Source organism: Daldinia loculata (genome assembly GCF_022478755.1).
Source record: "Daldinia loculata strain CBS 113971 unplaced genomic scaffold F4817scaffold_25, whole genome shotgun sequence".
Classification (NCBI taxonomy): Eukaryota; Fungi; Ascomycota; class Sordariomycetes; order Xylariales; family Hypoxylaceae; genus Daldinia; species Daldinia loculata.
This window is the reverse complement of record NW_026054879.1, coordinates 439,817-462,660: the sequence shown is the minus strand read 5'-3', so window position 1 is coordinate 462,660 and position 22,844 is coordinate 439,817. Positions and strand designations below refer to the sequence as shown.

General features: G+C 46.8%; 10 protein-coding genes across 10 annotated transcripts; 6 read left to right on the top strand and 4 right to left on the bottom strand.

Moving 5' to 3' along the window:
- Window positions 1-449: 449 nt before the first annotated feature.
- F4817DRAFT_316078 (uncharacterized protein) lies at window positions 450-896 on the top strand (the record flags this gene model as incomplete). The annotated part of the gene is made up of 2 exons (XM_049300620.1): window positions 450-521; window positions 567-896. 2 exons carry the CDS (start codon window positions 450-452, stop codon window positions 894-896), a joined length of 402 nt encoding a protein of 133 aa, XP_049159031.1.
- A 133-nt stretch (window positions 897-1,029) lies between these two features.
- F4817DRAFT_365405 (uncharacterized protein) lies at window positions 1,030-2,509 on the top strand (the record flags this gene model as incomplete). The annotated part of the gene is made up of 2 exons (XM_049306863.1): window positions 1,030-1,720; window positions 1,785-2,509. 2 exons carry the CDS (start codon window positions 1,030-1,032, stop codon window positions 2,324-2,326), a joined length of 1,233 nt encoding a protein of 410 aa, XP_049159030.1. The 3' UTR covers window positions 2,327-2,509.
- A 1,037-nt stretch (window positions 2,510-3,546) lies between these two features.
- Window positions 3,547-5,423, bottom strand: F4817DRAFT_338109 (40S ribosomal protein S3aE). Its single transcript, XM_049303385.1, has 5 exons — window positions 5,244-5,423; window positions 5,033-5,117; window positions 4,940-4,965; window positions 4,380-4,881; window positions 3,547-4,297 (listed from the first exon to the last, which is right to left on the bottom strand). Exons 1-5 carry the CDS (start codon window positions 5,255-5,257, stop codon window positions 4,154-4,156), a joined length of 771 nt encoding a protein of 256 aa, XP_049159029.1. The 5' UTR covers window positions 5,258-5,423; the 3' UTR covers window positions 3,547-4,153.
- Window positions 5,424-5,983: 560 nt separating this feature from the next.
- F4817DRAFT_338105 (uncharacterized protein) lies at window positions 5,984-7,415 on the bottom strand. Its single transcript, XM_049303384.1, has 2 exons — window positions 6,626-7,415; window positions 5,984-6,551 (listed from the first exon to the last, which is right to left on the bottom strand). Exons 1-2 carry the CDS (start codon window positions 6,924-6,926, stop codon window positions 6,463-6,465), a joined length of 390 nt encoding a protein of 129 aa, XP_049159028.1. The 5' UTR covers window positions 6,927-7,415; the 3' UTR covers window positions 5,984-6,462.
- A 685-nt stretch (window positions 7,416-8,100) lies between these two features.
- On the bottom strand, window positions 8,101-11,153 carry F4817DRAFT_338098 (GTP cyclohydrolase N terminal-domain-containing protein). The gene is made up of 19 exons (XM_049303383.1): window positions 11,059-11,153; window positions 10,437-10,911; window positions 10,264-10,382; window positions 10,205-10,213; window positions 10,079-10,148; window positions 9,877-10,016; window positions 9,772-9,815; window positions 9,684-9,721; window positions 9,557-9,626; window positions 9,463-9,502; window positions 9,355-9,410; window positions 9,256-9,298; window positions 9,118-9,200; window positions 8,896-9,061; window positions 8,639-8,801; window positions 8,547-8,576; window positions 8,406-8,491; window positions 8,279-8,348; window positions 8,101-8,223 (listed from the first exon to the last, which is right to left on the bottom strand). Exons 2-19 carry the CDS (start codon window positions 10,748-10,750, stop codon window positions 8,211-8,213), a joined length of 1,554 nt encoding a protein of 517 aa, XP_049159027.1. The 5' UTR covers window positions 10,751-10,911; window positions 11,059-11,153; the 3' UTR covers window positions 8,101-8,210.
- Window positions 11,154-11,406: 253 nt separating this feature from the next.
- On the top strand, window positions 11,407-12,942 carry F4817DRAFT_338094 (Elf1-domain-containing protein). The gene is made up of 5 exons (XM_049303382.1): window positions 11,407-11,701; window positions 11,800-11,857; window positions 11,921-12,104; window positions 12,155-12,202; window positions 12,262-12,942. Exons 2-5 carry the CDS (start codon window positions 11,855-11,857, stop codon window positions 12,417-12,419), a joined length of 393 nt encoding a protein of 130 aa, XP_049159026.1. The 5' UTR covers window positions 11,407-11,701; window positions 11,800-11,854; the 3' UTR covers window positions 12,420-12,942.
- F4817DRAFT_316072 (uracil phosphoribosyltransferase) lies at window positions 12,738-13,756 on the bottom strand (the record flags this gene model as incomplete). Its single annotated transcript, XM_049300619.1, has 5 exons — window positions 12,738-12,789; window positions 12,839-12,855; window positions 12,921-13,075; window positions 13,146-13,504; window positions 13,593-13,756. 5 exons carry the CDS (start codon window positions 13,754-13,756, stop codon window positions 12,738-12,740), a joined length of 747 nt encoding a protein of 248 aa, XP_049159025.1.
- Window positions 13,757-14,961: 1,205 nt separating this feature from the next.
- Window positions 14,962-18,291, top strand: F4817DRAFT_365399 (wings apart-like protein regulation of heterochromatin-domain-containing protein; the record flags this gene model as incomplete). The annotated part of the gene is made up of 2 exons (XM_049306862.1): window positions 14,962-17,310; window positions 17,361-18,291. 2 exons carry the CDS (start codon window positions 14,962-14,964, stop codon window positions 17,643-17,645), a joined length of 2,634 nt encoding a protein of 877 aa, XP_049159024.1. The 3' UTR covers window positions 17,646-18,291.
- A 283-nt stretch (window positions 18,292-18,574) lies between these two features.
- Window positions 18,575-20,334, top strand: F4817DRAFT_113026 (rheb small monomeric GTPase RhbA). The gene is made up of 3 exons (XM_049297504.1): window positions 18,575-19,239; window positions 19,432-19,700; window positions 19,782-20,334. The coding sequence occupies exons 1-3, from the start codon at window positions 19,185-19,187 to the stop codon at window positions 20,019-20,021; spliced, it is 564 nt and encodes a 187-aa protein (XP_049159023.1). The 5' UTR covers window positions 18,575-19,184; the 3' UTR covers window positions 20,022-20,334.
- A 348-nt stretch (window positions 20,335-20,682) lies between these two features.
- Window positions 20,683-22,629, top strand: F4817DRAFT_338057 (seryl-tRNA synthetase). The gene is made up of 4 exons (XM_049303381.1): window positions 20,683-20,934; window positions 20,996-21,066; window positions 21,144-22,184; window positions 22,235-22,629. The coding sequence occupies exons 1-4, from the start codon at window positions 20,802-20,804 to the stop codon at window positions 22,430-22,432; spliced, it is 1,443 nt and encodes a 480-aa protein (XP_049159022.1). The 5' UTR covers window positions 20,683-20,801; the 3' UTR covers window positions 22,433-22,629.
- Window positions 22,630-22,844: the final 215 nt, after the last annotated feature.

The window sequence follows — 22,844 nt, the reverse complement described above, 5'->3', positions numbered from 1 at the left end:
TCCATGTCGGTTTACCGGTGGAGCCTCTCACGATGGGACCGAACGGTATATTCCCCCGTTTACCCACCAGAGCATCCGCTACAGAAACAGGTCAACGTCTTGGTCTTAGAAAGGTCTTCCCCGCCAGCGCTAGTGATGACACTACGAGTACATTCTCTACTAACAAGCATATATCCCACTCCCGCTCCCGCTGATCGTAAATGACATGTCAGCATCATCGCAATTCACGGTTTAGATACCGAGTCGCCACGAGCATGGACTTACAAAAAAGATGGGAGCCAGTCAGTAAACTAGCTCGAGGATAGCGACATGCTGCCAGCTGCCGGCTGCCGTCCCAGACGCCAGGATTTACACATACGATTGGAACGCGAAAGTGTTTGACAATGCTCCCGTTCAAACATTGTTGGGTCATGCCGACAACCTCCTTTCTCTTATTATAGCAGCAGAGCATGGCACCTCAAGGCTCAAGTCGACCTCTACTCTTTATCGCGTCTTGTTTTGGAGGGCTTATTTTAGCCGAGGTAAGCTATATCCAGTACACGTAAAACCAGGGCTGATCATCGTAGGCCATCTGTCGGGCGGCCCAGGCAGGTAGTAAATGCCGTCAAATACTTCAGTCTACAACCGACATCGTCTCCTTAGCGACTCCTTTTCAGGGAACAGATGCAGCTAGTCTTGCATCGTGGCTTATAGTTGTTAATGGCATCATGGGCAAGGGCGCATCACCTCAATTAATCAAGGATCTAAAAGAGCGTAATGATTGTGTTTCTAAACGAGTCCAGAAGTTTGCCGAAATCGCCAACAATAATTCCACCCGATTTCCCATTTACTGCTTCTATGAGACAGGAAAACCCAAAATTGCAAAAAAAGATCCTTCCATCGGGGATCTCGGATAAGTGGCTACGCGGTTCCATAGTAAGTTCATAAACCACCGCAACGAGTAACACGGTTTAACGTCTGCAGCTCGTAACCCAGTCTTCAGCCTGTCTCCATGGCTTTGATCGTCTGGGTCTTGGGAAACCTCATGTAATGATGAATAAGTTCGAGGGAAACAACTGCCCTGATTTTAAACAGGTCAAACAAGCTATACAGTTTCTCCTGAGGGAGGGACCAAATACCCTAAAGCGCCGAGAGAAGAGTGAGATAACTCAGGAGACTACCCAAAGACCAACCGAGTCGGATATGCAGGCCGCTACTAAGGAGCAGCGAACCCGACTCCTGAACAGTCTCCGATTCCCGAACATGAATGAGAGGAAGAATGATTTAGCTGATTCGTACGGGGAAACTTTCCGATGGATTCTCCGTACAAATGATACCCCAATGGATAAACCTGACGGCCTCAAAGATAAGTCATGGTATGATTTTGAGGATTGGCTTAAGTCTGATAACACCATTTACTGGATCAGTGGCAAGCCTGGATCCGGGAAGAGTATATTGGTGAAATACCTCATAGAGAACCCTCTCACAAAGGAAGCACTAGCCAAGGGGGGCAAGGGGGCCAATGATCCTATGATATTGTCTCACTTCTTCTGGAAAGCCGGATCTGAAAAACTGCAAAGGAATATTAAGGGATGTCTATGTTCCATCCTTCACCAGGCTATTCAGCCCGAGACAGTTCCTTTAGACTCGATACTGACTACTTACAAGTTTGTATCAACCAAGGAATCGGTCACTGATTGGTCACGTAAGGAGCTTAAAGATATATGTTTCGCAGTGTTACGTAGGTAGTTATCCATCTTCAATTTACATATTCCTCGATGGCCTTGATGAAATATGCCTCGAAGATCGCTCTTCTCTCATGGAACTCATGGAAACCCTCAGGGAGTTCGCAAATACCAAGATCTGCGTGGCTAGCCGACCAGAGCCGCACCTCCAATATTCTCTTGACAAATATCCACACCTTAGGTTGCAAGACCTGACACTCAGTGATATGAAAAAATACGCGTCTGCACAAATACAGCCGTATGTTTCTAATGGACAACTATCAACATACGTCGGGTTAGATGTCACCAGAATGCTTGTTGGTAAGGCGGAAGGCGTCTTTCTCTGGCTTCGTTTAGCATCCGATAGCTTGGTTCGCGGACTAAAGAATGACGATTCAGAGGAAATGCTATACCAAAGACTTGAAGAAATGCCCAATGACTTACACGAATTCTATAATGACACGTGGACCCGATTAAACGAAGATACAAAACTATACCGAGAAACTGCCGCTAGATATTTCAATCTGGCCATCGCTTCACGAAGGGAGGGCTCTGAACTTCGGCTACTTCTCCTGATGGCTATAACGATACATATGCAAATCCCCAATCAACAGCAGCTTTGATGAACTCGGTTGTTTTTGGGAACCTCTGCTGGCCCTGAGTGCAGACCCAAGTGCCAAGGGGATTTTTTATCCACGAACGGAATGCAGTTTGCCCTCACAACTAGATTTTTATAGCCCCATTGCCACGTACATGCTCGAAATATTTCAGAGAGAAAAAGACACGCAGCAAGAAATCAATACTAGGTATAGTATAGGCAACTTCAGAGGTTCATAGAAGCCGGAGTAGACCTGCGAGAGCGCATACCGCTTCTTATCAATATCTCTAGATACGAATTAGAGGTGGGAAAAATCCAGTGGGGAACAAGTTATAGATCATGTGTGACTTTGGATTTGGATCTAGCGTTCCTGGTCAGCGCGTACTCTGAGCGCGCCCGTAAGAGAGGATCGCCACTCTCTACAGATGAGATCGTTTATCAATCTCCTGGGACCGCTTCGAAGGACACTTCGCCTCGTATAGCACTGATAAGCATCGGTGATGATGTTGCAGGGAACCCTTGGGATCGATATCAGTGCTCAAGCAACGAAGCAACCGAGCAGCTTGTCGCTTTCCTAATACAGTTCCTATACGGTGACGAGTCCGAAGACTTAGCCCAGAAAGCGCACCAGCAAGTGTGCAAGATTGCTAAGGAAATTAATAACGAATCAATTGGATATTAAAGGGTAGTGGCCAAAGACATCGACATCGAGGAATTTCTAGCAGAAAAGAATTTGGGCTATTGCTTTGTTAGGTAAACGAAAAAATCGGGGCAGTTAAATCGAGCCAGTTCCCTCTTACGCACTGCTATCAAGAGGTATCTTAAGAAACTAGGTCTGGTAGACTGACTAACACTTGCGTTGAGCCTTAGTTCAAAGCTGCCCTGAACAGCATTTTGTCAAAAAGGGGCACATCCCACCAAACCTACCGAAGAACACCTCAACTTCCAACGGCTTGTAATTCAACAAATTTAAAGCCTGACGAATGATCGGATATATATTTCGAAGGCCCGGATCAAGGCCTGTTGGTAATGTGTTTTGTTTGAAGTAAACATGATGTACGGCGCCTTGGATAAGGGGTGACTTTGCCTCAACATCTGATTTTCGTATCGAAATCACCACTTACAACAACTCGACTAAATTTAAAAAGAAAAAATTTCATAATAATTGTCTAAGAGTTTTCGTAAAGTAGATTCAATAGTGAGATAACTTTGTCAAATAAGATGCTTTTATATATGTTAATAGTAGTGCGCCGGCCCTGTTTAAGTAAACGTAATCTAGACCCCCCTGTCATGATATCTTCAAAAGCGACCTTTAGTTTGATATTGGCATCGTCGGGTCATGGATCTATTACAGACGTAGATGCCCTTGTATATAAATACGATAAGCGGCTTGACTTGGCTATGAGACATGCCATGTATCTGGAATATCATACTTTCAATCCATAAATAGGAAGTTCTACATTATAAGTGTGACCTATCGGAGAAAAAACTCACAAAGCTATTATGGACCTACAATCCCATGACGCAAGGAGATTCGCTTCATAAAAATTCTCGTGATGGTATTGGTATCGCACTTTTGCACCGTTAACTAATGACCTCCTAGACCATTGGGACACTGGATAGGTAGTCTGTCTCTACCAGAACATAGGAAGCCAAATGCTCATATTCACATAAAACAGCATCACGTGTGGAACCATCCAGTCGTCAGCTAACCTTTCTCATTTTATCTGTCCTGAGGGGCCTGCTGTAACCGCGGCTGTCCTGCCGCGCCGAATGCAATCAGAAGTGAGACCTATTGCCATTGCACAAAAACCCACGCCGTTCCATGACCAGAGTTCAGAGTTCATCATAATTAGACCTCCTCAAGGACCCGTTCCTTGAACTCCCGCTCAACCTTCTGACCCTCCTCGTTCGTCGTGGACTCTCCGTGCAGGTTCATCAGGGCACCAAGGTCGAACTTGGGCGACTTAAGGAGCTTGACCTTGCGGATGTGGACCTAGATAGTAGACTCTGTTAGTATATACTGCTGCACATTCCAAACTACAAGCATCAGGGCTTGCGTAGAACCAAGTACGTACGTTCTGGAGGGGGTAGATTCCTTGCGTGGCCTTCTCAATCTCACGGCCGATGACCTCGGGGATTAACTTGGAAGTCAGTTGTTGCAGAGTGCAGGTGGCAGCCTCTCGCTGGATGATCTCGACCATCTTCTTTCGGATGGCACGGATCTGAGATGAAGCAGCGTAGGTGGTCTTCTTGATCTGGTTGGGCCGTCGCTTGGTGAAGGCAATGGCGAAGAGACGGAGGAGGTAGTCATCGGTGGTCTTGACCGTGACGTTGGCCTCGATCAGACTTTGCCACTTTCGTACGAGGGATCGTAGCTTATCGGAGGTGAAGTCAAGACCGTGGAAGTTGGTCAGGCAGTTCTTGCCCTGAACCTCATCGACGCGTAGCTTGACCTTTCGGAATGCGTGGTCCTCGTCCTTCTGAAGATCGGCTAGGGAAACCTCGAAGATTCGGCCCTTGAGGGCATCGTTCGCGTTCTTGAGACCGGTGGTTCGGTTCACAAGGGTCTTACCAACACTACACATCACAGTTAGATATTAACCAGCCTGAGCGCATCGGGATGAAAATTTCGTACTCTCGGATGTTGAAGGGAGCAGGGGCCTAGAAGGAATTGCAGTCAGTTTAAAAGAGTCCCTATGAAATCCGTCATTGAACAGCGGTCGCTTACCTTGATGGAGTACCAATCCTTTCGTGCGAAAGGGTCCTGGGCCTTCTTCTTCAGACCCTTCTTGCCCTTGGACAATCTCTTGTTCCTATAGCGAGCGAATGATTAGCACTGGATTTCCTCGTCTCGGGGGGCGGAGAGTTGCAGGGCGCCGGAATGGAGAGGCGCAGGATCGCAGAGATTGAAATGGTTAATGGAAATGTAATGTACTCACTTTCCAACCGCCATGTTTGCGAGAGGTCAATATGGCTCGCAATTCAGGACGATGTTGAAGATGTGTTGAAAAGGACTTTTTTGGTGTTGCGTAGTGGATGGATCTGGCAGTGAATTCTAGTGCAGCCAAAATTTCTTGTTTGTGCGCGAAAATTGAGGGAGTGTGGCACGGTCACGTGTATTTTTATCTTTGATAAGCAAATGTTTTTTCAGATCTCTACTAGCGAAAAGGTACGTACCGTTATTAGGGTCTGTTCCCCTCAAGCCATGCACCTCTAACTTCATATATATTTTAGAAGCGCATATTAGTGGGAGTGTATGCATTCAACAGGGTATATTGAAGAATTAGGTCGATTTTACATAAACGAGGTATTCTCTACAAGCAGCAATTTATGAGACTTTTAGGTTTTATTAATAACACGGGTTAATACTTTGGAATTTCCTCTACTTGATTAATAAAATTCGAATTGATACTCTATACTATTCTCCAACATTAGTAAATTCTACCTCTGTCTTGAGTGCGCCGTAGCTAAGCATCTATTAGCTACGGCGTCGCCAATCACCACCGCTACGTCTACAGCATCATCGAACGAATTCTAAAACGTTGCTCGATTCTTAAAAGGTTTATTTATTCGTATATTTATTGCAGATATTAAGTAAGATATAACAAGGCGAGCTAGAACCCAGCCCAACGGGCAAATCTAACTTTTATCTCTCTTGTACTATCCCATCCTATCCTATCCTGTCCTGTCCTGTCCTGTCCTGTCCTGTCGCTGTTTCGAACGGGGGTATCCCATTTTACTCCTCACAACCCAGTAGATCTCGCAATCCATTAAGTTTCTCTCTTTCTCTCTGTGTGTGTGTGTTCTGTATCAATTCCAATGTTTTCGCCGAGCGCCTGTCCCAAAACCACCACCACCACCAACTACCTCCGTCAGGCCTGATGATACATATATCCTGGTGACCCTTGCTGCCTTGCGAGGAAAACCAAACATTAAAAAAAACAAGCAAGCAAAAAATAACAATGCTCCGGCGCCTGTTGACCCGTTGTCATGCTTTATTGTCCGCTCCCGTTAATCGCGTTATTGGAAGGAAAAAAGAAAAATAAGACGAGTTCGTATTGTATTGGGTGAGATGAAAAAAATTCGGGGAACCCCGCGGGTCCCGCCCCCCAACACGAGAGCGCTTCGGGGGCGCGGCCACGAATTAGGAATTAGGAATTAGGCCGTCCTGTCCACCTTCTCCTCGTCTGGATGTTCGCCGACTTCCCAGGCGTCGAAGCTGGGGAAGCTGAAGTAGCATACCGAGTCTAGTCGTCAGGTCAGCACAGAAGTTAGGAAAGGATCGCCCTGATCGGCTAGACCAGGGTCGGTGTATACGCACGTGGATCGCGGGTAGAGTCTGATAGATGAGCCTCGCGCATCTCGGATGAGTCTAGGGCGAAGCTCCGTGTTGATGATGGTGACGAGTTGGCATTGGATATTGCGACGCGGCTGAGTAGGTCCGTTGCTCTCCGGCTTGTGTTCGGGCTCGTCAACAGTCCCTTACAAGCGTTGGAGGTGGTGATAGAAGGTTCTGTGGCACAAGCTCTAAGCAAGCGGGGCCGTCGTCTTTCCGTGCTCTTCGGCCTTGGTGACGATTCCCGTCGAGGGACGATGTCAGGCGAGTATCTGGTAGTAGCCATTCCGGAACCAAGGTCAAGATAGCAAGTAAACAGATTATGTGATTATGTGATTATGAGATGGGGTTGTCGAATACGGAGCTTGGTTAAGCTTGGTTATAGTCTCTTAAAGCTTGTAATGTGAGTGGCAAGTTTGGTGAAAACGATGCAGGCTTGAGGAGCAAAGCTCCCCATCTATGAATGGATATTTCAAACGTTTAAGACATCACGCAGCAAGGCAAAAAAGACCGCTAATACCAATAGCTCTACCGGCTGTTGTGGAACGACATCCCCAGACGGTCGGTTGCGGGCAATGCCACATGTCACTCACGAATGGGGACATTTCGTATGTGGTGGTAGCTGTATGGTCTCCGTTGGCCTGGGTGGTTTGGGCGTAGACGGCCTGCAGCCGTGTTGGGCCGTCCTGCACCAGTAGGACTGGTAGGAGAGGTGGAGTGGGGAGACTTGTTAGCAACTGAACCACTCATGAAGCTGGTCCGGTTTAGTATCTCTTAACATCTGCAACCCATCCTTGCATTTTCCATAATACTAGTATCCATTTTTGCCCTATTTAATACTGTTTTAATACTGCCCTAATACCTGATACCTAATACCTACCAAGCAATCTAGGCAACCCAAGTAGTCTTACCCCGTTTTTACTAGACACGACAAGTTTCAAGTGGCTGCTGTCAGAACTATTAGAAGGGCTAGAGCCGGCGACCTGTCAGCTTCACTATCATGATACGTAGAAAAGGAGGTCAGCGCGAGCGTAACGCGAATTCCGTGATATTCCCCTGTACCTTTATCCTCTTCCCCCCCTCTTCCTTGTGCCCTTGTATAATCCATGCAGATAATCAACCCATCAATCCACTTGGAGCTTCGCAGACCACTCTCCCACTCTCCCACTCTTCCTGCCTATGCATCTCATCATGCTTCTAAGGCTGATGTAGACGAACCCTCAATTGAAGCTGCAAGATACACTTTTATACCGCACGACAGATAATCTGGTAAAGCTGACGTGCTACGACGTAGCTCTACTGAATTCATGCCGCTTGGACATGCTACAATTGGATCGCTGTCACACACTGTAAGATACTACAGATGCCACTGCAGTCACAAGGACGAGAGAGTACAAAACAACACACCTCTCTTGGAGTTCATACATTAGTCTCACGCGTGGCAATAGTAGAAGCGGGGATTCTAGGTCATATCAGGTTTTCATTTAGTAACTGCCTATAGCTACCTACCTACGTAGTTTCAACTAACTCCTACACCGGTCGTAAAAGCAAGCCAGCTCAGTTGGAGTATTCAGTGGTCGACACTGTCATTGTTAATAATACGAAGTTGGAAGGGCCAGTTGTTCGGGTGGTACTCACTCTTCCCACATCCGTCCCTGGACGGCTTTCAATTCTTCGGCAGTCATTCTGTTGCCGGTAGTGAAATATCCTGCGAGCCGTCAGCTATCTTCCCGGATCCGGTAGACTACCAGGGGTACAAGTTTACCGGCTGTAATCTTGGCATCTATCTCGACCCGTGAATCTGCGGGGATTAAGTCTTCGGGAAGTTCTACCCGCTCATGAATAGGGATACTATACTTGGTTAGACACGCCTTACCTTGGTTTACCGTATGGGGAATTGACTTACCCCTGGCCAACGATGGCATCGTACTTCATACTACATTGTGACACCCTAACGTTAGATCTGATCCCTCCACCATTTATAGTCGGGTAACTCACTTGCTCATGCTTAGCATTCTATCGATCTTCTTTATGCCGAGCCAGTGGAGTATATCAGGCATTAGAGCCTGGAAACGCATGTCTTTAACTCCAGCAACATTTTCGGTTCTTTTGAAATAGTCCGAGGCACGATCTTCGCCGCGTTTTCTAGCGTTGTATACAACTATTGGATGTGGTTAAACTTCAGCTCAGTGGTAAAGAAACACCTAGACTCACGGTACTACTAGATGTCAGTATTTTAACAGCTACAACTCGGGGGTACAATACCTTAGTTACTTCACCCAAAGCTCGTCCTTCTTTTCTGAAGTAGATGACAACGCCACTGCCGCCATTCTGTGCTTCCTTGACGGCCTCTTCGATGCCGAAGATAAGATAGGGTCTGCAAGTGCAGATATCGGAGCCAAACACATCACTACCGTTGCACTGCATTCTCTGTAAGCCAGTAACCTCCAAGCCAATAGCCACAGTGCATGAATTACCTCATCGTGAATGCGCAAGGCTAGTCTGCTCTTTTCGTCAGACATCTTCGCCGGGTCCCCGAAGCAATATACAGTCAGCCCGCCTATAAAACGTTAGTACCGTCATTTGATGTTCCTTTGAGGTAGGACCCGAGATACCGATTGGAGGTAAGAAGACCTTAATATCGCCTCGCGTGATAAGCTATACATATTGTAATTAGACATACGCTGGTTATCAATAGTGTGGTGGACGCTTACTTCTGGATAGCTACCCCCAGTGTGTTCGAAGAGCGAGCGCCTTAGAACGCCCTCATCTGCAAGGTTTAGCCATAGGTTCCGCCACGGAGGTTGATCCTTAATACGCACCTATGCCGAATCTCTCAGCTACTCCGGGGAGGTACCAAACCTACTATAGTAAGCACGGCTCTTTTCGGTAGACTTGGGAGTTCAATATTCTTACTGGCTCAACTGCAAACTTGGTCACTGCCAGCTCTCCCTGTGCATTTAGGCAAACTTTCCCATCGGGAACACTGATAGTAGATTAGTGTTATTAGTTTGTGACCAGACAATACCAGAGGAAAACATACAGTCTCCCTCTTCGAACGCTTTCCTCCAGCTCTGGAAGCTAGTTCAAATTAATACGATTCACAGAACTACAGGGTTAAAATTATTTACCTTCATATGTGCTTTGGTGATGGCAATTGTGGGACGAATATCAACTGTGATCACTCATTAGCTTGCTCAACGTATATATCATTCGCTCTCCGGGCCGTTAGTTACCGTCCTCCTTTTCTATAACGTCGGCGAAAAGCCACGGGGCCAAGTGACCCCAAGGATCCATAGCGACGATCTTTTTCTTATCGCCCCATTGAGGAAACGGGCCAATGTTGGCTGCCGGCTCGGTGTTGGTGAAATCTGGCCTATATTGAGAGTTATAAATTAGGCTTCAGCAACTTGGTCAATGACGCTGGCGTAACCGTACCTATGGTTGGCGTTCAGCTGCTTGCTAGCAAGTGCAAGAGCAAAGTAGATGGAATAGGAACCGCCATGTGCTATGTCATCAAGTTATGTGAGGCTCCAAACAGCTTAATGGTAGATCATGGCTTACCTCCGATAGCTAGAACGTCGTTAGTAGCTAAAAAAGCATACAATAAGCGATAAACTTACCGTTGCGCTTTCGAATTGTGGATGATGACCGGGAGACAACCACCGGGCCTCGGCTGACTGCATCTGGAGCCCCCCATTGAAGAGGAAGTGGATTAATACCAATCTGCTTGGGATATGTACTAGCTAACGGTTAATACGGAGCTGTTAGGAATCTCACGAGGCATAGAACTTACGTAAGTATAATTCGAGATGTAAATCCGGATTTTTGTGCCTGAGATGCTTCTTTCGTTGTAGGCGATGTGTTGCCGGAATCAGCCTCGCCAGCAGCCAGAGTCGTCCGGATCGGTGATGTCGGAGCCACAGCGAGGGGTGTTGATACCCTATTGATACCGAGACTCGGCACTTGGCCGGACGGAGCAAGAGTATCAAGTCGAAGGGAGACGGATTCGACTTCCGATGCCAATTTGGTCTGGTTCTCCTGGATACTCTTCAGGGCCTCAAGGACGTCGGCCATGCCCACAGAACTGCTTGTACCCGAGTCTGCCATTGCCACAGCTTGACAAGAAGTAATCTCAAAGTCTAACGAATGGGGGATAGAGTTATAGGTGAATAGAGTAAATATATAAGTAGGGAAGGTTAAATTAATCCCTCGCCGATAACCTTACGTTTTGATTTAGTATTGTTATGAACGAGTTGGTTGTCTAGTAACTATGTGAGGGTAAGAATCAAGATAGCAAGTTGTTGGAAGTTTAAGGATACACGAAGTTACATCAATGTAGGAAGATGCATGTAGCGGTATGAAAGGGTCAAGACAGCGCCTAACATTATACGAAAGTATATAGTACTTGGACCTACAAGAAAAGATAATTTATTAGACTTAACTTTGGCCGGATGAGCTGGAATGAGACCAAGCAGACAAGTATACGTACATGTAGTTGTACAGAGCTCTCCTACCTGATAAGGTGCCCAAGGAAAAGGTAGGCACCTGACTGTTTAATAGTAATAACCCACTAGACTAGTCATAATCCCCACTAGTTCGTACCTGCGTCTGCTGTGAACATCCAGTCTCCTTCATGCTCATTGGCATTGGAAATATTCTTATCTAAGAGATGTGCAACTTATGATTATATCGAGTTGTACGGAATATAAATGCGGTAAAGAAACCCCGCCTTATTAGGTATCCACTAGTACCTACTATATATACTAGCCCATTCGTTAGCTTCATTGATAAGCGATAAGAGAGCTTTATCCAAGAGGTGACTTTAATAATAATAATCTTGTGCTAGGCGAAGCCTTTGAGCGCCACATAAAGCCTTGAAATACTTTGTATTTCGTCCTTCCATACAGTTTTTACTGTTCTGAAGGCGAAACGCTTTGCGTAAAAGTAAGAATCCCACCATTTGTGAATTATACTTCTATTTATCTAAAGTTGAGTTGTTGACAATCGGAACTTTGTGGTATTGAAACGCGCACTGTTGTCTTTACGCGACAAGCCGACGTACGTCATTCCTTATAAAGCCCATAGCACCTTTCCTCAGTTCAGCCTTCTCCATACAAACTCGCAACCGATCCACCTTCTGACCAAATCAACTACAGACCGTATTCCAAACGGTATCGCGACACTTGAAGCCGTGTCGCATTTCGATTCGCCATGGTAAATAACCTTCTACACCAAGCTGCGATATTGAGTAGTCGCTAATATAGATGGCTATTATAGGGGAAGCGCAAGAAGAGTTCGAGAAAGCCTCAGGGCAAGAAGAAGAACGATCCCCTACCTACTATATTCACGTGCTTATTCTGTAACCACGAGCGATCGGTCACCGTCGAAATGAATAAGAAATCTGGCGTCGGTGAACTGGAATGCAAAGTATGCGGCCAGAGATTTCAATGCGGAATTAACTGTAAGCAGAATCGCATCGGCTACCACAGATAGTTGCTAATGGTGGACTAGATCTTTCTGCGCCCGTCGACGTCTATAGCGAATGGATTGATGCAGCAGGTATGTGGATCTTTTTTTAAACTGATGTATTGTCTACAACGTTGCTTACGCGGTTCTAGATGCTGTCGCAAAAGACGATACTACTGGAGGCGCCTCTGGCTCAGCCCCGGGTTACCGGTTAGGCTCAAAACAATCGGCAGCTGGTCGCTATGATGACGACGAAGACGACCGCGGGTACGAGGGAGAGGGTGTTGTGGGAGACGATGACGAGTACTGAGCAGATATGATACTATACTTTTGATGAATTAAGCCTCACTTTGCCGGATCAACGCGATAAAATCAACTCGGTAGTGATAACGCCTACATCATATGACATGCAGTTATTGCCGTTAAGGCACGTGTTATCTAATGTCTGCAACCCGTCTGACTACACGTCGGTCCTCCATAGACTATACCGTCTGTCGTGGAAGTTGTCGCCCTTACTCTTTACAGAACGGGCAGTCATCAGGGCTCCAAATAATGATGTATACTACTAATAGGCGTTAAATTCTACTTACTCTTGTCTTCCGAAGTCCGTGGTTACGATTAATCCGCGTTACATGGTGTAGAACCGATCCCCGAAGTCACCCAAGCCTGGAATGATGTAACTAAGAGAACGTCAGTGAAGGCTTCCATAGCAAAGCTTTGTCGACATACTTCTTCTCGTCAAGGCCCTACAAGGTATCCGAATTAGTATTTGCAATGGGATGAACTTAGGAGAGCAGACAAGATTTCTTACCTGATCGATGAATGCTGTAACAACCCGGAGCTTGGGGAACTTGGTTGCGAAATTTTGGACTCCTTCTGGGCTGGCGATCAGGTTCAGGAAAAGAATCCTCTCTTCTGGAACGCCACGTGATTTTAGGACTTCGACGGCCATGATAGCAGATCCACCTAAAGTATTAGACCTAGGTTAGTCCTCTGGAAAGTGAGAAAATATGATATAGGTAGCTAGCAGTCTGACCTGTTGCAAACATCGGATCAAGTAATAGAACCCATCTTTCAGCAATATCCTCAGGCAATTTATCGTAAAATAGCTTCGGCTTTGCTGTCTCTTCATCTCGCTGGATTAAGATTTTGCCAATCCTAACCGATCTGCAGCAGTCTCGAAGACCTTGTTCCATAGCTTCACCAGCCCTCATAATAGAGACACCGCAAATTTTCCCCTGAAACATGAGTCCATCGTAGGTGTGACCAACCGGGGTAGTTACAGTGTGTTCAACGACGGGTAGATGGTTGAGCCCTTCCTCGACAAGTAGACGAATTATTCGGTTCGAGTAGAAAATGAAGTCAGCTCGTTCCGTCTTTCTGTCACGGATCTTCCTATCCCGGAATTAGTTCCTGGATAATTCGAGTACTAAACATATCGTAAAACGCTCGAGTCGAGTCGACCAACAAGGAAGCTACTCACGTGAGCAATGCGATGAGCTGTGGCGTTTGGGGCAATGTGATAACATTGTCATGTTCAACCGCCGTTGAGACAGTGGCGATAGGTTTTTGACTAGGCGAGCGGTAGTCGGGTCCTACGCACTGCACAGGGCCGACTTGAGGACGATTTCCAGATTCAGTAGCCATTCTATATCTTCTAGATGAGTCGTTTAAATGGTGTAAACCCCCGCAACACTTGTACGATGTCTGGAAGATATAAAGATCCTAGAAACACCTAGAGATATGATCCTACTCGAAGAATAAACCGCCGTCACACAGCCTAAGCGGTCAAAGGGGTTGTCAGGAGTTTCCTAGTTATCTACAGTAGGTGTATGCAGATGTTCTGCGCCGAGGGAGAGGGAAAGAATAGAGAAATACTCCAAGACTTTATAAGTCAAGTGATTAAAACGAAACTAAAGGGTCAACCCTGACATTTTAGCAAATAGTATAACGTGAGAGAAAGATTAGGAAGGCCAAATTCCAATATAAACCAAGATGCTCTAAATGGGTAGGTAGGTATCTCATAAAGCGATAGCTTTAAGCATAAGTCGAGGCTCATTGGAGCTGACTTGTAGAAAAACGAATGATAAGCCCTAATAGGAAATCTGAAGTGGGCTTGGCGACAAGTGATGACCGGACACAAGTACATACACATGTAGTGGACCCCGCCTGCAGTTCTTTACCACATCTTTTATCTGGCTTATCTGGCTTATCCGCCTATTGTAGCGCCTTCCTTGTTTCAGGCTTCAGCTCAGCAGCTTAGAAAATCGGTTGGCTAATGTACTACCAACTAGCCGAACCAGTCAACAAAGAGCTGTTGCTTTACTTTAAGTTATGTTGTGGTTCGATGAAGCTGATAGATGGATGCTTCCGTCTTTAACTAAGGTAACAAGGCAAGACCAACGCGGCAAATACTTATTCACCCGTACCTGCCAAGGAGGTATTAGGTTCAATGCATTGGAGGATATCTTAGGTTCTAGGGCGTGAATCCCGGTGAATTCTGAATTCAAGGTATCGCCCTTCTTCCTTCTTGCGACCTCCGCACGTTTTTGGTTGCACTTCCTTGCCCGATCATCCACTTAGCGGTCTTAGCCTAACAACATCAAATCAGCTTCGCAATCCTTCCTATTTATCGTCCCACCCTCAACTAAATAATTCGTCACTCACCACTACTTACGGTAGTCCGCTGCAAGGCTACCATAAGCGCGTCTCTCAGCTATTAACATCAAACTCTACTACTATTCCCATCTCAAATCTCCCACTTTCAATAATCTGCTGCCGCTATAAATGATCAATCATCTTATGCTATTGACATTTCAACCTGCTTCAAAGGTGTTTAACCAGGTATCACCATGTCTATGAAGCAGGATTTCAGTGCTCCCCGAAAGAAAGGACTCACCACCTATGGAAAAGCCGCTCGTAGAAGACAACCGAAGGCACTCATTACTCCCAGCGACTTCCCACCTATACCAGAGGATGATTCCGTCTTGAAGCACAAGGCCACTGTAACGCGCCGCCGACCCACGCTACTCAGTTCCCCACTACGAGATCCCTCTTCGCCGACATCTCGAGGTATTGATGGATTGGCCGACATAAAGACGAAACCAGATAGCTCACAAGACAACACACAAGGTTTTGATCGGAAACGTAAGATATCCCAAGTGTACGCGTCTAAGGGGCGAGCACAGGAATCTTACCAGGCTGGCCAGCGCGATGTCTCCCCTGATCACGTACGACGTCGGTCGCACCCGTATACTTCTACTTCCACCGGTACCCGCCAAACAGCTCCCTCTACTTCGCGACAACGCGCCCGTCCAGTTCCATTAGAATCTATGGATACTGATGCGGCCGAACCAAGACTATCAAGCCCGCCGCCTACGCCAACATTACTAAAGGGTTCGAGACAGCCTAAGGCTGCAGGTGTTAGAGGTTCAGCAGGATCGACTTCGGATTCAACTATGAAGGGGAAGGAAAAGCGGGATATTATGCAGCAGCGCATACCCCTCCGCTTTGCCCGTGAAAACATCGCAAAACCGAAGGGGTCGAGTCTCCTTTCAGATAGAGCGGACAATGAAGTCCGGTCGAACCCCCAACCAGTTCCAGATAGTGGCACTAAGAAGCGCAGAAAGCGAATAATCGACACGCTAGTTGAACAGAGGAAGGATGACGAAGCCGAGACTGTCGAGGAGGCTTTCGAAAGCCAAGAGAGTTCAAGCCAACCAACTTTAAGTCACCAAATTAGTGACGTCTCAATGGCAGACTCTCAATCCTTGCCTCAAACCCCAAGCCGTAAACCCGCAACAACGCAAGCAACTAGCACTAGGACTTTTACCCGCTCTAGTAGTGCGCTTAAGTTTACATACGGCCAAGGTAGAAAAGTACTAGAGGAGGAGGTTGATTTACTGGAGAGCCTTGCTCTACCCGAGATGTCGGCTCCTTTGAAGGGGAGACGCTTAGAACTTGGAACCCCAAAGAAAGCAGTCAGTACTAAGGGGATCATTGACGACGACGACGACGCGCTTAACGGTTCGCCTAATTCAAAGCTGCGGGATATCCACGAATTAAGACAGGCCGGGGCAAACTCTCGTGTGGCTGATACGATGCAAGACTTAGCCGACCAGATTGGTTCTCCAGGTGACAAACCTTCATCCTCTCGAAGAGCCGCATTGCTCCAGATAGCAGAGAAAATCAAAGATAAGACATTTATGCGGCAATGCCGTGATCACGGTGTTGAGGCAGCATTACTAAAAGATGTGGACAGAGAGACTGATATCATCTCTGGGTACCTGATTTTATCAATCCTCGTGACGATACTTGCAAAATGGCCTTCTTCGCATACACAACAGCTCGTCCGGCTTGGTAAACCTGCGAACCTATTTGCCCTTCTCCTTGGCGTTACTAAGGACGTCAAGGTAATAGCGCGAGATAGGAAGAGCAACTTATCCAAGAGGAGCCAAACCTCCCTCATTGCCGTTCAGACTACGCTATGTGAGCTATCCATCTGGGGAGAGGCTAGCCCACCACGCATCTCACCGAGAAGCCTTGCCCTTAAATGTCTACACCTACTTATTACGCAGAATGCCAATGCAGCTAAGGACCCTGCGGTCTTCTCTCCAGCTGTAACAGAGGCTCTATTCACAGTGCTCTCGGAAGCGGTTGAAAGCACAGAGCATTGGGACTATCCCGCAACAGCGGAAGCGATTGACCTTGCAAACACTCTATCAATTCTTGACTTCCACGCTGTCAGCCTTGAGGAACCGCAGCGTTCAAACGCTGACTGGACTACTCGATATCTACCCATTGTAGCCGACGTCTTCAGCGCTTCCTCGCGAAATGTAATACCAGATGTTCCAGCCCAAGAGAGCGAAAGCAAGCTGCTCGAGAGTGCTATCCTGAAGCTCACTATCAACTTGACGAATAATAGCTTAGAAGCACCGGAAGTGTTTGTATCAAAAGGACTAATTCCTGGTTTGGCGAACTCGATATCCAGCAACTTCGCCCGCATTTGGGCGTCTTTGTCCCAGGATGCTTGGGTCGATGGGATCTTAGACAGCTTAGTCCTACGGCTGGGAATTCTGATCAATTTCTCGGAGCACAGTTCCCTCGTCAGACAAGTCATTAATGATTGCCACCATGATAATCAACGGCCAGTTGACGAATTGATACGACTATTCCTAGAGAACTATCGGAGGACAGCAGAGGTGAGTACTGAGCAGCCCTATTTTATTGTTCTACACTAACAGGGGGGCAGGCCGATTCAATGGAGACTAGCCATTTGAATGTTGCCTTTGGATACTTGTCCGTATTACTCGGCTATCTAGCTCTACATCCGCCAGTGCGACAGAAAATACGGTCGAACCACTCGACCAAGAGTATCACGCCTCTACTTGATTCTTTACGCGAGTTCATTACCCACTACAAGAAGGTGGAGCAAAACATAGGCGAAGACGACGATGGCTCACGAGACCACAGTAGTTACATGGAGCGACTTCAGGACCTAGTACGACAACTAGAAGACCAATCAACATATGATTAATTCGGAGTTGGCAGACATTGTCGAAGCAGGTTGGATGCATTGGATGGTTTCCTCCAAAGGCATGCCATATACGCAGTATTTACCGTTGTAGGAAAATTTGATTTTCAGTATGGGATACAAAGGGGGGAGAGTTGAAAAGCGTATTATCACGAGGAAAGGTTTAAACCATTTTGGTCCTTAGGCGTCTTAAAGAGAGGGGATGTAGACGTCTGCGATGATTTTATTGACATTACCCCAACGGAAGGTTTTCCGGACCAAGTCAAAAATACACAATCAAATACCCTTGAAGCAACCCACAAGGCATGACGATAACGGATGAACATGGCGGATAATGCGGAACAGTACAAGCGGCAGGATACCCAGGACATAGGTATCTAGAATCGAGTTGAATGGAAGAAGGGCTCGACTCTAGGATCTAGTGTTAACAAAGCTTTGCAATTCATATCTATTACAGCTATTATAAGCCTCGAGCCGCAGGAATGCTACCTTAGTACCTAGTACCTTACCCTAGTAGGTACCATTTTCAGGCACGTTTGTATTTTACCGGAGTCTGGGCCAGCCCCGCGTTCATCCGCAGAGTCAATGATGGTTCTATTACAGGGGCTCCCCTTATTGATTTGTTCTCAGGTAGGTACCTTAGGTAACGTAAGGTATGTGTTATTAATAGGAACTCGATACATTGCAGGTGCCATCGCTAGCCGTGCTGTGCATGTTTCCTAGGTTAACCTTGGTTAGCCGGTATGCCGCTATGGCTTCCACTAGGTTATGTACATCAGTATGTAGTATGTACCTACAGTACACATGTAAGTACTTCATACAGTTGTACGGCGGCATGTGTACTTATATCGTAGTTAAATAGTACTTTAAATGCTATATATCCCGTACCTACCCCGCCTATGCCCTATTTTGAAGTTTTAGAGCTCTTGGTAGGTTTGAGCTCTTCTGTTCCCAGTCCCTGAAGCGCCTGAGCGATCAGCTCGTTCCAAGTAACAGATAAGGAGAAAAGCCCCTCCCTCACATCTCTCTTACTCTGACCTCATAACCCAATGGTCCTTAATCTCTACTACGTGATATTGGGTAACATCTGCACGTCATAAAACACAAATGTGTGCCTGATCAAAGAACGTTTAATAAGGAGATCAACGTTGAAAATAATTAAAAAAAGGTGCGCTCATCCCGCGCCGACTCAGATCCCTAGATCAATAAACCAAAAATCAACCTTACACAATACGACACAATATCACAATACACAAATACACAAAGCGCGCAACGCACATACCTAGCAACGCACATACCTAACACATACCTAACACATACCTAACACATACCTCCCGCACGGGAAATATTTACACTTTCTTGTTCCTCGTCGCTCGTCCCCCGTCCCCCTTCCCCCCACGCCGCACACACCCGACAAGCCCCGACGTGCCCCGACGTGTAATGCAGCATTATTATCCGTCATGCTCATGTGAGGTACCTAACATAGATAATACCTGCAGTACACGACAATCCTTAGTTGTGCCTCATCTCGCCTCTCCGTAAATGCCGTCACCGTCAAAGCAGCGGAAGGTTGCCATCGTTGGCAGCCGATCCGTAGGTACGTGTTTTATCCTTCTAGTGTTCTTCGTGGTACCTTTATCTACATACGTCTCCCCTGCCTAGCCCTGTCCCTTGCAAGTTCTTTTTTTTTGTCATGGATTGTGCATACAATACGATGCGTGTTAATATAATATATGACATGTCTCATGGCCACAGAGCTAAGCTAACGCCTCGTAACCCCATCTTGCAGGCAAATCTTCTCTGGCGGTGCAGTTCGTCGACGGCCACTTCGTCGAGAGCTACTATCCCACCATCGAGAATACCTTTAGCAAGGTCATTCGATTTAAGGGTCAGGACTATGCTACTGAAATTGTCGATACCGCCGGCCAAGATGAGTACAGCATCCTGAACTCGAAACACTTCATCGGCATCCATGGCTACATGCTAGTGTACTCGGTCTCCTCGCTACCGTCGTTCGAGATGGTGCAGGTCATCCGCGAGAAGATTCTCAACCACCTTGTTTGTCATCCCCATTAATTAATTCCTATAACTCTTCAATCACGTTCAATGACATAGTAACTAACTAATTGGCAACTCCAGGGCACAGATTGGGTCCCAATTGTCATAGTAGGCAACAAGAGCGACTTGCGCCCCGAGCAACGCCAAGTTAGCCAGGAAGACGGCAAGAAGCTGTCGGAGAAGTTCAACTGCGGATGGACTGAAGCCAGCGCGCGTTACAACGAGAATGTCGGTAAGGCCTTCGAGCTCCTGATCGCCCAGGTGGAAAAGTCACAGAACCCGAACGAGGCAACGAACGAGGGAAAGTGTCAGGTGATGTGAAAAACAACAATTTGAAGGAGGAAACCAAGGACAGGTTTCAAAGGAAATACTACTACGTTGGAATACCAAACGAACAAGGACAGCACAATGGAACGTTTGGAACGTTTGGAAGGCTAGAAGGGGGATCTCTGAGCCGCCGCAGGGTGGTGGAATCTAGGTCTAGGTGCTACTGTGTTTTCGGACAGGTTACTGCTACTTTTTTCTTTCGGCTTTGCATTATGAACCACACAGGTTACTAGTTATGATGTCTTGAAGGACAGAGACGATAATTGCCATGACTTGTATATACTAGTCAGAGCTTCAGGTCTGGTTAAGGAGTTAATCGGAATTGCTTTATTGCTACCTCATAGTATAACAAGCTTGACATTTGCTATTAGCATGTGGCATTAATAATGACATCTTAATTATGCCTAACACAAAAAAAAACATCACCAGAATTGGACCTTGAAGTTTTGGTATAAAGCAAAAGGGCAAAAGGCACCTCAAAAGCTCAAGCGTAATGGGAATGCATAGGATACCTAGGTACCTACATGCAGTTACCAGGTACATGTATTCAAGTACCGAAGAGAGAGAAAAAAAGAAAAAAAAGAGCTGCAGATAAAGAGGTACGTACCTCACCTATCATATCGTGCCCCGCTGCTGCGTCGCGATACCCCCTTCACCCTTCTGCCCCTCTGCCTCGAAAACCACCCCACCAAAATTCAGTCACTCCTTTAAACTGCACGGAAAGGAGTATTTTGACATCAATCTTACTTCAAAGTCGTCTTTAAATCCTCAATCATGCTCGACGTTTTAGATTTCATCACCGAGAGGGGTGGCAACCCTGAGAAGATCCGCGAGTCACAGCGCCGCAGATATGCCAAGGTCGAAGTTGTCGACGAGGTAATCGAGATGTTCGAGGACCATCGCAGAAGTTAGTCGCATACCCTCTCGTACCAAGCAATATTCGCGATTGACATATCGTAAAATTATAGCTCAATATGCCGCGACTCAGATAAACAGCAAGATCAACGAAGTGCAGAAGCAGATCGGTGCTAAGAAAAAGGTCATCATTCCTCTGAGTCATCGAGACGTCTTATATATATTCTCGTGTCTAAGTACTAACTATCAGCGTATATATAGGCCAAGGAAAACGCCGATGAACTACTTCAACAGAAGGCCCAACTCGAAAAGGAGAAGAAGGCATTTATCGACTCGGCAGCCCAGAAAGATATTGCGCTAAAAGCCAAGATCAATACTATTGGCAACATCGTCCACGATTCGGTCCCTATCAGCGATAACGAAGACAACAACGCAATCCAGCGGACATGGGCCCCGCCGGGAGTCACGGTAGAGAAGAAGGACGTACTCTCGCATCACGAAGTTCTCTTACGGCTGGATGGTTACGATCCTGATCGTGGAGTCAAGGTCGTGGGCCACAGAGGTTACTTCTTAAGGCAATGGGGTGTATTCCTCAACCAGGCTCTGATCAACTATGGTCTAGAATACCTTAGCAGCAAGGGTTTCACTCCCCTACAGACACCCCAATTTATGCTCAAGGACTACATGGCGAAGACAGCTCAGCTAGAGCAGTTTGACGAGGAATTATACAAGGTAGTCGACGGCGAAGCGCAAAACGACAAATACCTCATCGCGACCTCGGAACAGCCCATATCCGCCTTCCACGCCGACGAATGGATGATAGCAAAGGAGCTACCTATCAAGTACGCGGGCTTTAGCACGTGTTATAGAAGAGAGGCCGGTTCCCACGGTCGTGACGCTTGGGGTATCTTCCGTGTCCACCAGTTCGAGAAGGTGGAGCAATTCGTGCTTACGGACCCCGAGAAGTCGTGGGAGATGTTCGAAGAAATGTTCACAACCTCTGAGGAATTCTACAAGTCGCTTGGATTACCGTACCAAGTCGTAGCTATCGTCTCGGGGGCGCTGAACAATGCAGCTGCCAAGAAGTTCGATCTGGAAGCCTGGTTCCCCTTCCAGGGAGAATACAAGGAGCTTGTGTCGTGCTCAAACTGCACTGACTACCAGTCGCGTGCCCTAGAAATACGGTTTGGTACCAAGACGCAGACGGACGCTAAGAAGAAATACGTCCACTGCCTCAACTCGACGCTTTGTGCCACCGAGAGAGCGCTATGCTGTATTCTTGAGAACTACCAGACCGAGGATGTAAGTGTATAGTTAATTCCTAAATACATACCGAGGCTAACTTGTTTCAGGGTCTCCGAGTTCCCGAGCCGCTGCGCAAGTACATTCCGGGCGCTCCCGACTTCATCCCTTTCACCAAGGAACTGCCCAAGGATACAACTTCGGCAAAAGCTAAGGCCAAGGGAGAGAAGGGCGCCAAGCAAAAGGTGGCTGCTGCGGGAGCCGCAGTCGCGGAAGCTGGTGAGAAGCTGAAGGATTTGGCGGTATAATTAAACGAATATTGACGACAGGTTCGGATGCCGAGGAATGCGTACTATCTCGTTAGAGGTGATGCAGTTGAAGTGCAATAAGGAAGATATTTAAGTGCAACCCATGCGTTTAGCTAGCGTAGCAGCACCGATACCTTTATACGATAACAGAATAGAGACGAATTGCTCATGATAGCCTTAATATTTTAAGACATGGGTTTGTGAGGCGTACCGTGACAAACTATGGTAACTAAAAGCAGCTCAAGAGTTTAAACTAAATGTGATGCTAATGCTTAGGAATGAGATGAATAGGAGGGGTGGTAAAATGATAATGGCAAAAGAGCATCGATGTTTTTGCTTCCATGACAGGGAATTTCGGTTCTGTCGGCTCACTATTGGGCCCCTGTAGCAACTCGAACATTAGGACAACTCT

Coding starts and splice junctions, on each gene's coding strand:
- F4817DRAFT_338109 (XM_049303385.1), bottom strand. Junction 4,882..4,939: donor GCTCCCTTCAACATCCGAGA/GTACGAAATTTT, acceptor TGTGATGTGTAG/TGTTGGTAAGACCCTTGTGA. Junction 4,298..4,379: donor GAATCTACCCCCTCCAGAAC/GTACGTACTTGG, acceptor TCTACTATCTAG/GTCCACATCCGCAAGGTCAA.
- F4817DRAFT_338105 (XM_049303384.1), bottom strand. CDS start 6,926: ATGGCTACTACCAGATACTCGCCTGACATCGTCCCTCGACGGGAATCG. Junction 6,552..6,625: donor AGACTCTACCCGCGATCCAC/GTGCGTATACAC, acceptor CCTGACGACTAG/ACTCGGTATGCTACTTCAGC.
- F4817DRAFT_338094 (XM_049303382.1), top strand. Junction 12,105..12,154: donor ATTTCAATGCGGAATTAACT/GTAAGCAGAATC, acceptor ATGGTGGACTAG/ATCTTTCTGCGCCCGTCGAC. Junction 12,203..12,261: donor CGAATGGATTGATGCAGCAG/GTATGTGGATCT, acceptor ACGCGGTTCTAG/ATGCTGTCGCAAAAGACGAT.
- F4817DRAFT_338057 (XM_049303381.1), top strand. CDS start 20,802: ATGCTCGACGTTTTAGATTTCATCACCGAGAGGGGTGGCAACCCTGAG. Junction 20,935..20,995: donor GTTCGAGGACCATCGCAGAA/GTTAGTCGCATA, acceptor GTAAAATTATAG/CTCAATATGCCGCGACTCAG. Junction 21,067..21,143: donor AGATCGGTGCTAAGAAAAAG/GTCATCATTCCT, acceptor GCGTATATATAG/GCCAAGGAAAACGCCGATGA.
- F4817DRAFT_113026 (XM_049297504.1), top strand. CDS start 19,185: ATGCCGTCACCGTCAAAGCAGCGGAAGGTTGCCATCGTTGGCAGCCGA. Junction 19,240..19,431: donor CGTTGGCAGCCGATCCGTAG/GTACGTGTTTTA, acceptor CCCATCTTGCAG/GCAAATCTTCTCTGGCGGTG. Junction 19,701..19,781: donor AGAAGATTCTCAACCACCTT/GTTTGTCATCCC, acceptor TGGCAACTCCAG/GGCACAGATTGGGTCCCAAT.
- F4817DRAFT_338098 (XM_049303383.1), bottom strand. CDS start 10,750: ATGGCAGACTCGGGTACAAGCAGTTCTGTGGGCATGGCCGACGTCCTT. Junction 9,816..9,876: donor CGTTATAGAAAAGGAGGACG/GTAACTAACGGC, acceptor GAGTGATCACAG/TTGATATTCGTCCCACAATT. Junction 8,349..8,405: donor AGATGCCAAGATTACAGCCG/GTAAACTTGTAC, acceptor GACGGCTCGCAG/GATATTTCACTACCGGCAAC.